Source organism: Formica exsecta, unplaced genomic scaffold (assembly GCF_003651465.1).
Source record: "Formica exsecta isolate Colony F162 unplaced genomic scaffold, ASM365146v1 scaffold314, whole genome shotgun sequence".
Taxonomy (NCBI): domain Eukaryota; kingdom Metazoa; phylum Arthropoda; class Insecta; order Hymenoptera; family Formicidae; genus Formica; species Formica exsecta.
The window spans coordinates 582,124-593,984 of record NW_021850397.1 but is presented as its reverse complement, the minus strand read 5'-3'; the positions used below and the strand labels follow the sequence as shown (position 1 = coordinate 593,984).

Sequence of the window (11,861 nt, the reverse complement as noted above, 5' to 3'; positions counted from 1 at the left end):
TACTGAGGATATAGTTTGCGCATTTTTTTCATTACTAGAACACTATAAGCGCGCGTTATGCGCGTACCATTTATTTTGTGTGTAGATGTGTGTGTATAATTACTTACATATTAACCCTATTTTTTCAAAATCAATTAAATTGAAATTACACACATACTTAATATTTAAACTGTCAAATGCGTCACTTAGCAGCGTCGAAATAATCAATCAACATCGCGGAAAAAAAGCCTTTTTTATTTATCATTGCAATAATAAAAAAAAATTTTTAGTTTTTTATGATATTTGTAATTTAACATATATGTCTATGCTGTTGATAGGTGAGGTCATCAATATACATGTTATCTTTTGTCTTTTTTACTCTAACATAGTAATGATGTGGCAAATGGTCGTCCTGAAAAAGCACCATAGGGAAAAGTTAGTTTAGAAAAACATAGCTGAATTGGAGAAAAGGAAATATAATAAAGAAAGGATAGAAAACAGGAAATTGCGACTGTAATTCTTATATATATATAATTCGTATGCGAAAATTATTAGCGAAACAAAGTTCGATAGTGTACAACTAAATGCGCCGACATCTAATTGTATAAGATTTAAATTACAAAATTTGGTCTTAAATGTGTATGTGCCACAAGCTCAAATGCATCGGTAAGGATACAGTAAGTACACTTCATTTACAATTAGTTATATATAGATATTACATTTAAAAAAGTAACGGCGTTAAAAAACTTAACATCGTATACTCCGTGTATGTGTATAGTTGATGTATTGTTAGAGAACGAGATGCTGTTTCAATATATTTAATTAATATTTAATATGCAGAAAAATATTTTTTATACATATATATAGTAGAAAATAATTTGTCCAATTATACATTAAATATTTTTACCTCTACTTACATGTATACATATATATCAATGTTTTTGATCAATATTATCTTGTATAGCAGACAATTTTCGTGCTTATGTTTATTACATTTTATCGAAGGACAAGTATATTATCTTTTATATAAATAAAATCGATAATCAATATATATATACTATATATATATATAGGTACAATTGAGAGAATTAAGCATGACTAGTTTTTCAGGTTCAAGAGATTTATGTATATCTTATTTATATACAATAGTCGCATGTATATATTAGCTTAACACAAAAATTTAAGTTTGTGCATTGTTCATAATAAATGCCATATAATTTTGCCTTATACATGTTGTACAGTTGTAACGGTAAACATGTTCTGTATGGAAATTGATTGTATCCGTTTGCTTTATTAAATTGTGCAAAAATTTTAAAGAATCTGTTCTTAACAAATTATGCGTGTGCGTGTGGAAAAAAAATTATTGACACAATACTAAACATTATCATCTATATTACGTATATAACTTAGACTTTATATATATAAATATATATAAGTAGACTGTGAATATACTTATTAGTAGTTTTATATATATTAAACTATATATATTCTCTACATTCTCTCAAAAATCCCACAAACAAAATAAATAAAAATATAAAAAACCCAAACTAGTATTATTCTTATCATCTAGTAATCAACGAAGTTGAACAAAGAGAACAACAAGAAATATATCTAGAAATAATAGAGGAATTGCAAAGAATAAGTAGATTTAGTGTTAACCGAATAAGTTAGTTATAAAAAAAAAAAAAAAATGACATTCTCAGAAATTTGTGTGTCGGAAAATTTAATCGTAAAAAATGCAACATGAATATCAAGAGTGGAAGTATCGTAAGAGTACAATTGCTGCAAATGTATTGTCAGCGATCTGGCAAAAGTTATTAAGCGCAATATTGCCATCCTAGTACGTGTCAATTTTATTTGATAGATTTTTTTCGAGATATCTGTCAGACCAACAACGTGTCTTTAAAGATATCTATCATCGAAAGATGAATATTAATGGGCCTTGCTGTACGTATCTTTATTTTGGTAGCCTTGAACGTATCCGGACTGATCTGATACGTCTTTGCGACCTGCTATGCCTTTACCCTTCCCGGTTTCGTCGAAACGTTGCTTATGGGAGCCGGTGTATTTACTCACGTCAGTTAATCTGTCGACTGTCGATGTTGCCTTTCCACCCTATAAATCGTGTTAAAACGAGATTATAGAAAAATTGAACCGCAAAACATCATTGATCCATATTACGATAAAAATCGTGATGAAAGATGAATCTTTAAACAGAATATATATTTATTTTTAAAAAATATTTTTTCTATTCCAGTAAAAAATTCAGTATTTTAAAATTTATGAAGTCACTGATTACGAATCTATGGTATATATTATAATTGCAATATTAAAAATAGCAGATCCAATGTGGCTGCTAGCAACTAATTATTTTTTATATGTATTAAATACATTATTTCTTATTGTTAGTATGAAATCTTTGCGACCTTTTACTGATTAAATCAAAAATCGAAAAAAAGATGAATTGTACAGGTCTAATATCGAGTATATAGTAAAATTTAAACGTGAATCCTGTTAAAATGATGTTAAAATGTAAAGTCAGATAAATAAGTTTAATACGCACTGCGCTGGAGCCAGTAACTCCGGGTGATCCACAGTTGGCCATCTTCTTTTTTATTTCCGTTAATTCCACTTTCTTACTTTTGGCCAGTTCGTCGAGGAACGCTTTATACTGTTCAAGACCGAGTTTTGTAGATCTATAATTTGATATAATAAAAATATTAAAATATACTTAATTATGTAAGTAAACGACATGAATTTAATAATCAAATTACATTAATCGCAACTTCAGAACAAGAAAGATAACAATAAAATGAATATAATGAAATCAATTTTTTGAGAGACATACTTGTGCTTCTTGAAGTAAATTCCCGTATCCGTGGTAGTGATCTTCCTTCCATCAATCACCTTTGCTTGCTTCATCCATTTGTCACTTTGACTTAATGTAATCAATTTGCCGTCGCTCTTTGGATCACCGAATTTGGAGAACGCTTTGAAGCTCGTTAAAAAGCTACCCGATTCGGTAGCACCGGGACTACTTGGCGTCGAACTCGTTGAACCGTCTTCGATCTTCAAATTCGTAACTTCATTCGCGACAGAAGTCGTCGTGACGTCGTTGACAACCTCATTTTTCTCAGTATCGGTATCATTCTTCTCCGCTTGCATTGTGATCGCTAAAAATTAATCGTTCACTTAGTTGAATATACCATAACTGTCACAGATCAAAGGCAATATTTATATCATGTAAATTTTGATTATATGGTGATGAAAAATTGGAAAAAAAGAGATTAAAAATAAAATCGAAATTATTTTATTATTTGTTATTTTTTCATAAATTCTACTTCTTTGCTGAACTAGTTTTTATTAAAAAATGTGTGTACTATTTCTTTTGTCTATCGCTAGATAATAAAATCGATGAGTCAATGTCTACCCAACTGTTGCGTCTTCATTCATTATACATATTCTTTCTCAGGGTTAGTACCGGCGTGTTACTAATCGACATTACAATTGTAAGAAAAGCCATAATTTTCGTTTCATCAAACAGTAGTCTTGATTAGTAGTAATTTTTGATATATTTGTTGCGAAAAAGCCATTACGATAAGATTTTAGGCGTACGATAAATTTATTTACTTTATCAATGTCATCAGCGAAGCTATTTATCTAAAAGCTATCTCTGCAAGATTGATTAAAAGTTACATATACGGGATATTTCGCATAAAGTGTTACAAAATGTTTTCTATCGCATAAAGTGTCACAAATAAATGTTTCAGACAAAATTTATAGAGTTTTGAAAATTTATAGGGAAAAATGTCGATAATCTTGAATTTTAACTAAGGTAATTTCTCAAGATATGTGAACGTCAATTTAGTTTTTTTGAATGGGATCATTCTAATTTTTTGTACAAATAAATTCTTCGCAATCTTCGGCGTAAAAAGTTATAAGAATAGGATGGACCAAAAATTGAATAGTTCACGAAATATTTTATATGTACTTTAATTTTTGACATAATTTTATATAAATTATGAAATATCTCATAGAATATTAATTTATCGATTATCTTACCTCAATACTTTTAAGCACAAAATAATGAAGGGAAACAATTAGTGTAGAAAAAATCCATAATTATTTTTAAGAGAAAATATATAGCTATTCGTTGCAGATTCATACTTATTATTATTTATAAATATCTACACTACACGAGATTTCATAAAATAAAACATCGCTTAGCTTTCATCTGTCTAAAAATGGCTGCAGATTATTAGAAATGTCTAACGTTTATCTTACTATAGAAAAATTTATTCAGGGCCAACATGTGGTTGTATGCTGTAAATACGTACGGCCGAGACTGACACCGCATAATAAACATCTCAAGTCTGGTCACATTTATGCAACAAAATGTCTGTTGAGGTGTTCGTTTAGATTATATTATATTATATTTGATAATAATTTTGTAATATATTTTTCTGTTTAGGCAGATATCTTAATTTATTTTATAAATAGTTTTAAAATAAAAAATTAATATATTAATAGTATAAAATTAATCAAATAAATTAAAAATATAAACTAATAAAATATAAATAATATAAAATATAAATTCATTATATAATGTAAGTGTATAGTAAATGCAAGCGTGAATACACGTATCTGTCAAAATGTCAGAACGCGGTGCGCAGGAAAACAGTGTGTGGGGATAACGTTATTTCACGCCTATAAATAGGCATTACGAGCATCGGTGCGTTAACGTAATTAGCGTCATCGGTCAGTCAAAGTGCGATGTTGATTAAGTAATATCATCGCGATCAAATATGAAACACTCGAAGATGCCGTCCACCATAACAATACCGTTCGACGGGCACATTTTTCTCTATATACTCGGAGATTGTTATTCAATTACAAATGCCTATATTATTATTTCCGCAGTTCGATCGAGAGAATAAACTCACCGTGCCTGTTGGCTACTAGGGGAGAAGCAACGATGACGATCCGTTTAGCGTTTCTAGGTCAGTATGCGCGTTGATATTAATTCCGTCGTAAACGACGATGACGTTTCGGGGTAGCGTCGAGCTCGAAGAACAAGAAGAAGATTAACGCGTCTCGCGCGATCTCAGCTCGTCGCAAAAGCGTATCTCAAAAACAATTTTGCGTACTTTTAACGCGTCAAAATTCGACAACGGATTGCAGATTTTGCGTTACGTTGCGTTGCGTTGCGTTTCGGAGAACTCGTCCGCGTCGCGACACGACCAGACGCGCATGTATTCTATCGATCTTCTCGCCCCGGGAAGCACGCAGTCACCCTCCCGCATCTTTGAAATTGCGTTCCATCACAGAACAGCTGCCTTCTGCCGAAATTCAGGAAGAGAATTGCACGCGGAAATTGTCCGAATGTTTCAAATTTAGAGAATTAGATGTTCTATACAAATGTATGAATAAAATAAATAAACTAAAACGACACCCTAAAAAATAAAACAATACCCTATGTTTCACGCAATGTCAAAAGCATTGCTAACGGCCCAGTCTACTTTTAGAGACAAAAAAATAGTTGTTTTTTTTACATTTTCTGAAAGTATGATGTTTGAAGAACACATCTTTCAAATTTTATTGGAAAAGTTGCTAAATTGACGGGGTTATAAGACTTTAAATAGAATTGGGCCTGCAAATATCTAATTTTAAAATAACATTACTTTGTTACTTTTCAATTTGATCTAATAAAATTAGGTTCAGTATCCCATAAATATACTAAAGAATAAAAATAGGCCGAGTTTATTCATTTCAAACAATTACACGAGGAGCAGCATCTTACATCATCAAACTATGCATTTTGAAACATGCTACGCGCAAAGACTCGTATTGAACAAAAAAAGCTAAATATCTAACATTTAAAAATACTGACATATTATTTAAACATTAATAATGCATGAAAATAATAAAAACATATGTAAAAAATAAAAAAAATCAATTTTTAATATTCTTCAAACAAATTTCTAAAAATTATCAATTTTTTATACTGGTAGAATAGTTTGGACTCTTAAATCTCTGAGAAAAAAAGCGCTAAATCTGTTTTAAATGCACGCGATGCGTATACGTAACGTATGTCATGGATCAGAATGATATCATTTTGTCACTTATCATTGGCATTAGATTGTCTGTTAGACGCGCATCTACAGAACCTCGATGCTGCAAGCGACCTTCAAATCAAATTGCATCTCTAAGTATAATATAGAGATTCCAAATCAAGTCGTATACCTAGGGTGCCAAAATCCACCGTGTTGGTGTAATCGCGTTTCAAATTTCTGCTTGACATTGCAACTATTGCAATGTATTTATGATGTCATTCTATGTTGACGCCACGATGAGATTTTTTATTTTTGAGAAAAACCCTTGTATGGGTGTGGATATTAAAATAGCTTTCGTGTATAAATGTGCCATTCAATAACTTCCTGCTTCTACAATCGATCATCATTTGTCCTTATCTTTGACTAGTAAACACACCGATTTTTTTTACATGCTCAGCTATTTATATTCACCGCTGCGAAGTGCTGGAATTTATTGTGTCTTTGTTACATACATTCCATACGAGTAACGACATCGAAAATTAAAAAAAAATATTACCACAATTTTTTTAATAATAATTTATAATAAAGATTTAGAATTTACAAATTTGTAAGTATAATCAAGCGAATCGATACAGAAATTTTTAATTTCATGAGATCGAATTTTTAATATCCGTTAGAACTGTTCACCTGTTCAATTGTTCTCGCTGTGATTTACACTTTTTTTATTAGTCTTAGAACGTTTATTAAGTGATAAACTTTTATCAACCAATATAAACTCCACTCATTTCCGTAACTCCAGCCAGAACTGACCAGAATAAGGCTGGGAGCAAGACTAAATCGTCACTGCTGCCGCGAATGGTATCCCCACCCACAACAAATACATATATATATACTTCAAATCGCAGCTTTTCATCATGCGGAATGTTTGGAGAGAGCTCCAAAATTATTACTACTCATATTATTTCTGCCAAATTCTGCTCGGAATTAATTGTTTCGAATTTTTAATTTTTACGCAAACTTTTAACTATCCATAATATCAACATTAAATTAAAAACCTGTATCTCAAAAAACCTGCATAGAATATGTATGTATAATTTGATTCACAACATGAAATCCACAGTGGGAATTTACAATAGTGTATTATCCATTTGTTGCATGTGATAAAAGCTAAATTTAAAAATTGTGGACTTAAAAGCTTTCAAATAATCAAAACATATATATTACTTTATTCTTAGACTTCCAACTTTAAAATTTGAAACAATAAAGTTTATAATCTCTGTAAAATTAATTAAAAATGCCGTATATAAGATTCTTTATTAGATTTCTTGCATTTTTAATCAGTTTTACTAAATTTTAAGATCTTTTTGTAAATTATATACTCGAACTTTGTGATCGTAAAATCCTTCGATTCCATGATTTTTAAACTTTTGAATATTTTTATATCTTTAAACCTTTTTACGTGTTCCTGTATGTGTCTGCTTCAAAAATAAATATATTTGTATTTACCTTATTGTTTCTTATGTATTAATAACAAGTTATATATATATTATATCCTCTTATATGTATTAAATTTAACGGTGGCTATTAACTTGTAAAAATTATTTAATATATGTGACTATATTATATAAACATTTTTTAATCCTTCCTGTAACAAACATGTGATTAATGCTTGTTGTTAATTAATAAAAATATTTTAAAATTATCATTATATATCCCTCTCTCACTTACGCTAAACATTATTATTACGTTAACATCTTTATTATTTTCAAATTCCCATTTGTATACATTGATTATATATATATATTATATGTGTAATATATATATGTAAGTATAACAGAGTTATAACTCTTTTTTTTGCATAAAAAGAAAATATTTTCAATTTTATATAAACTTATACATACAATGTAGCTATCGAAAAACTCTTTATGGCATTTATTTGATTTGATTGTTTACAAAAACAAGATAATAAAATACTAACACACACAATAAGTAAAAAAAAAATGTTTATTCATTCTCCAATCTTCTCCTATGTGATACCGCTAACGGATTGTTATAGTATATAGTATGCCGTCATCGCGATAGTGATCGGTAGTATCAAAAGTATTCCAAAATATCGCAAGGTACGAAAGTCCTGGAAATATTATACAGAAAGTTTTCCAAACAGCTGAAAACCGTTGTTGTTGAAATAAATTCGAGACCATCTCTAAAATCACGTAAGACTCGTTTGAATTTCATATGAAGATCATGCGTTCTTTTCTACTTGGCTTCTTTTTCTTTTGACAGCTCTTTTGCTTTAACACCTGACGCATATACATCTGGCACCTAACCTAACTTAATTTAAAAGGAGAGAATTTTCGATTAGAATTTAACCAGATTATATGTCATTTTGAAATTTCTGGATTTTTGAGCTTTCTAGAAATATTATAGTCATTTAAAAAAAAAGGAAGGATTTCAAAAAAGTTACTACATATGTACATACATACATATATTAAGTTTAATAACTCTTCCTTAATTTTACTTGAAATATATCCTTATTTTTTATATTCCTACACATAGAATCACAATGTTTAAGCACACAGGTAATGATATGATAATATTAAAAAAATGTTTTTTATAACATGGCAATATACATATAGCTATATTTATTCTGCTTTGCCATAAATTATTAGTATTATCTGAAATAGTAGTATCCTGTTAATTTTCTAATCAATGTATACTTTGCAGCATTGTTTATGATAATCATTGCTAGCACTGTATTGCATACAGTAATAATGTCTGTTGAAGAAGTATCATCGAGCATAAAATTAAATACTTTTAAACGGATATCTACAGCGTGTAATGATTTTACAAATTCGTTGTATAAGGTATGTAATCAATGTATTCTTATCTTATGTAAGTTTTGAGTTTTCTAACTTGTAATTTATGTTTTTTGTTACAGACTTTAGCAGTAAACACCGACAAGAATATAATAATTTCTCCTTTGAGCTTACATATGATATTGTCCTTACTTTCTAATGGCGCTGGAGGATCCACACTGGATGAGTTAAGATCTGCTCTTGGCTATAATGATAAAGAATCTTTAAATGATGAATTTAGAGCTCTGATCGTCTTGTTAAATGTAAGATGAAAAACAAAAAGATTACGATACATAATTCTTCTAGAAAATAAAATGTTTAAATACTTTTTAGGATATGGAAAATGTCACATTGCATATAGCGAATGCAGCATATATTCAAAAGGAAGTTGATCTAACAGGAGACTTTTTATCAATATGCATGAATATTTTTCAATCCGCGATTACAAAAATAAATTTCAAAAATAATGTACATGCTGCGGAAACTATTAATTCATGGGTCCAAATGGCGACATATAATAAAATATCCAACATAATATCTCCAGGTATACTGCTCACATGTGTGATTAATAATTAAATATTAAAAAATTATAGCTTTTACAAAGCATTTTCACTAACCAAATACTTTGTATGAATAGATGATATCAGCATAGATACAAATTTTATAATGGTAAATGCTATTCACTTTAGAAGTAGATGGCTAAAACCGTTTAATGAAGAGGACACGCAGCAACGCGAATTTCATGTTTCGAAAACAGAAACATGTCTTGTCCCAACAATGTATAGAAAAGCGACATATTTTTATGGTGAAATACCAACTTGGGATACACAATTCATTGAAATACCATATTTGGTAAATAATTATTTATAAAAAGCTTTCACAAGAATGAAATTGAATTAAAATGTATTTTACAGAATGAGGAAATTGTAATGATAATATTATTGCCGGATAAAGATATAGAACTGCAGCTTGTAGAAAACAATTTTAATTGGGAAACATTGGTAAAAAGACGCAAGTTTTATGACGATTTTGAATTATATCTACCCAAGTTTAAATTTGAGATTGCTATTAATTTAAAAGATGTTCTACATAAGGTAAGCAATTAGCAAAATATATTTTAATCTAATATAGAAGAGAGAATTCACATAAATCCTAGAAACTAAAATTCTTACTTGTAGATTGGCCTGAATGCGATGTTTAAAGATAATTGCGATTTTACACGTCTTTCAAAATTTCCTTTAAAAGTGAGCAATGTATTACAAAAAATTTTCATAGATGTTAACGAACAAGGTACAGAAGCTGCTGCTGTAACAGGTAACTTTTCTATCTGTGAATAATATAAATTTGTATGTGAATATTGCAAGTATTACAATAGAAAATTAATTGCAGTTGCCGAAATGAGGTCGAGAAGAATGGCAATCGAACCAATGGAATTTATCGTAGATCGTCCATTTATGTTCGCAATTGAACATAAACCAACCACAATTCCACTATTTTTAGGGAGCGTGCGAAAACTGAACTCATTCGTTTCAGTGAGAGATGAAATTAATATGAAAGATGAATTATAAATTTTATTCTATTCTTAAGTTTATTGAAAGTTTTATATCAAACTATATATATAAAGAATTTAAATATTTTGAGATTTTATTATAATATATAAAGTTTAAACATTAATAAATAATTTACATTTTCCGAGAATATGCTCGAGTGAGATATTGGTCGATACGATTATTGCTTATAAAATTTCCGAATTTTGTTACAGAACATCCAAATAAATGCGCATTTGTATGCGTTATTTTTTTACATTAATTCTTGAAAAAAAAGATTTAAAAGTCTTAAAAAATTTAATATAGAAAGTTTATTTTAAAATAAATATGGAAAAAGTTTTATGAGTTTAAATGTGGATTGAAGTTCCAGGACCATATATATCTATATAAATTATATATTATAAAATATACCATGTCTGCATTTTTAATATTAAATTTTATGAGCGTTTTATGAGTAATAATTATGAATTTTATTTTTTTTTTTGTAACTATGCCTTGCGCGATCATTCCAATCCGCAATACTCAGATGTTATATATCAACAAATATTTTTTACAGAGAACAAGAGAGAGGAAAACAATTTGTATATGTATTTTTAGATATCTACTCGTAATCATGTGAAAAATTAAACTCGAATTAATGAAAAAATTACAAATTTCTTATTACAATCTCTAAAACAATTTATAACAGTTTATATTTACAGCAAAATCGTTTATAGTAATGACACAATATGAATTTATTTGTTTATATATTGAGACTTGATTGTGTTTATAATCTAAAGAGACAATATCATTGACGACCTTAGAATTTATTTACATATGGTATTTATAATGTGCCAGATATGTGAAATTTGTTAGTTTTTAGTGATCTTTGGAAAAGGTAAGATCGCTACTTCTTTTTCTTTTTCCTTTTTTATATATATCTTCGATATAAAATTTATTTTTATAGAAAGTTTTATTTAAAAAATAATATTCTGCATTTTTTTATTCTGTTAACAAACAATAATTCTCTGACTTGATTGTATACTGTTCTTCCTATATATATATATATTCAAATTTTTATAATATATCTTATATTAGTGAGACTCGTAAAATGTGTTTTGCACATTTTGATACGTTCATGAAAGACATTTATATATTACAAATTACATAAAAAAATAATATAATTAGAACATGCTTTAATGCAAAGTATAAAATAATCAGGTAAATTTAAGCCGCGTAAAGCTGTGACAAACATATTTTAAGGGTATGATCGAATGTCATAGGCATTAACACTGAAAATCATAAAGGTTATTTTTCTTCATAAAATTAAAAACATTTTACTATAGATAATAATAAAACGATCATTCTTCAAGCAAGAAAACTGCTTGATAAAATTATATTATTTCAGGAGTCATTTGTGGCAAAGCAAAGAAAAATATATATATATA

At 28.6% G+C, this 11,861-nt stretch overlaps 3 protein-coding genes across 7 annotated transcripts in view; 2 read left to right on the top strand and 1 right to left on the bottom strand.

Annotated features, from left to right (window-relative positions):
* Positions 1-495: 495 nt before the first annotated feature.
* On the bottom strand, positions 496-6,883 carry LOC115237973 (TPPP family protein CG45057). Of its 3 annotated transcripts, XM_029811406.1 has the most exons (5): positions 6,720-6,883; positions 6,223-6,515; positions 2,828-3,152; positions 2,543-2,675; positions 496-2,094 (listed from the first exon to the last, which is right to left on the bottom strand). In XM_029811406.1, the coding sequence occupies exons 2-5, from the start codon at positions 6,278-6,280 to the stop codon at positions 1,912-1,914; spliced, it is 699 nt and encodes a 232-aa protein (XP_029667266.1). In that variant the 5' UTR covers positions 6,281-6,515; positions 6,720-6,883; the 3' UTR covers positions 496-1,911. The 3 variants fall into 3 exon arrangements, with proteins under 3 accessions (XP_029667266.1, XP_029667269.1, XP_029667267.1); XM_029811409.1 differs by lacking the exon at positions 6,223-6,515 and having other exon boundaries at positions 6,720-6,879; XM_029811407.1 differs by lacking the exons at positions 6,223-6,515; positions 6,720-6,883 and adding an exon at positions 4,923-5,062 and having other exon boundaries at positions 498-2,094.
* LOC115237971 (antichymotrypsin-2-like) lies at positions 4,848-10,895 on the top strand. 3 transcript variants are annotated; one of them, XM_029811404.1, is made up of 9 exons: positions 8,089-8,245; positions 8,316-8,611; positions 8,757-8,896; positions 8,971-9,150; positions 9,221-9,431; positions 9,525-9,739; positions 9,802-9,981; positions 10,066-10,201; positions 10,277-10,895. In XM_029811404.1, exons 2-9 carry the CDS (start codon positions 8,596-8,598, stop codon positions 10,453-10,455), a joined length of 1,257 nt encoding a protein of 418 aa, XP_029667264.1. In that variant the 5' UTR covers positions 8,089-8,245; positions 8,316-8,595; the 3' UTR covers positions 10,456-10,895. The 3 variants fall into 3 exon arrangements, with proteins under 3 accessions (XP_029667263.1, XP_029667264.1, XP_029667265.1); XM_029811403.1 differs by lacking the exons at positions 8,089-8,245; positions 8,316-8,611 and adding an exon at positions 4,848-4,979; XM_029811405.1 differs by lacking the exon at positions 8,316-8,611.
* A 368-nt stretch (positions 10,896-11,263) lies between these two features.
* LOC115237970 (aminopeptidase Ey-like) overlaps positions 11,264-11,861 on the top strand; it is an 8,368-nt gene continuing 7,770 nt past the window's right edge. The window contains exon 1 of the mRNA XM_029811401.1: positions 11,264-11,311. The gene's annotated coding sequence lies outside the window, so the exon portion shown is untranslated. The remainder of the gene's footprint in view (positions 11,312-11,861) is intronic.

Bases quoted from the DNA above. Each gene is read 5' to 3' on its own strand.
- LOC115237971 (XM_029811403.1), top strand. From the start codon at position 4,955: ATGACGATCCGTTTAGCGTTTCTAG. The intron at 9,151-9,220 runs GTAAGATGAAAA...AATACTTTTTAG, and splicing joins CTCTGATCGTCTTGTTAAAT to GATATGGAAAATGTCACATT. The intron at 10,202-10,276 runs GTAACTTTTCTA...AATTAATTGCAG, and splicing joins AGAAGCTGCTGCTGTAACAG to TTGCCGAAATGAGGTCGAGA.
- LOC115237973 (XM_029811406.1), bottom strand. From the start codon at position 6,280: ATGTCAAGCAGAAATTTGAAACGCGATTACACCAACACGGTGGATTTT. The intron at 2,676-2,827 runs GTATGTCTCTCA...ATCAAATTATAG, and splicing joins ATTTACTTCAAGAAGCACAA to ATCTACAAAACTCGGTCTTG. The intron at 2,095-2,542 runs GTGCGTATTAAA...CACGATTTATAG, and splicing joins GAGTTACTGGCTCCAGCGCA to GGTGGAAAGGCAACATCGAC.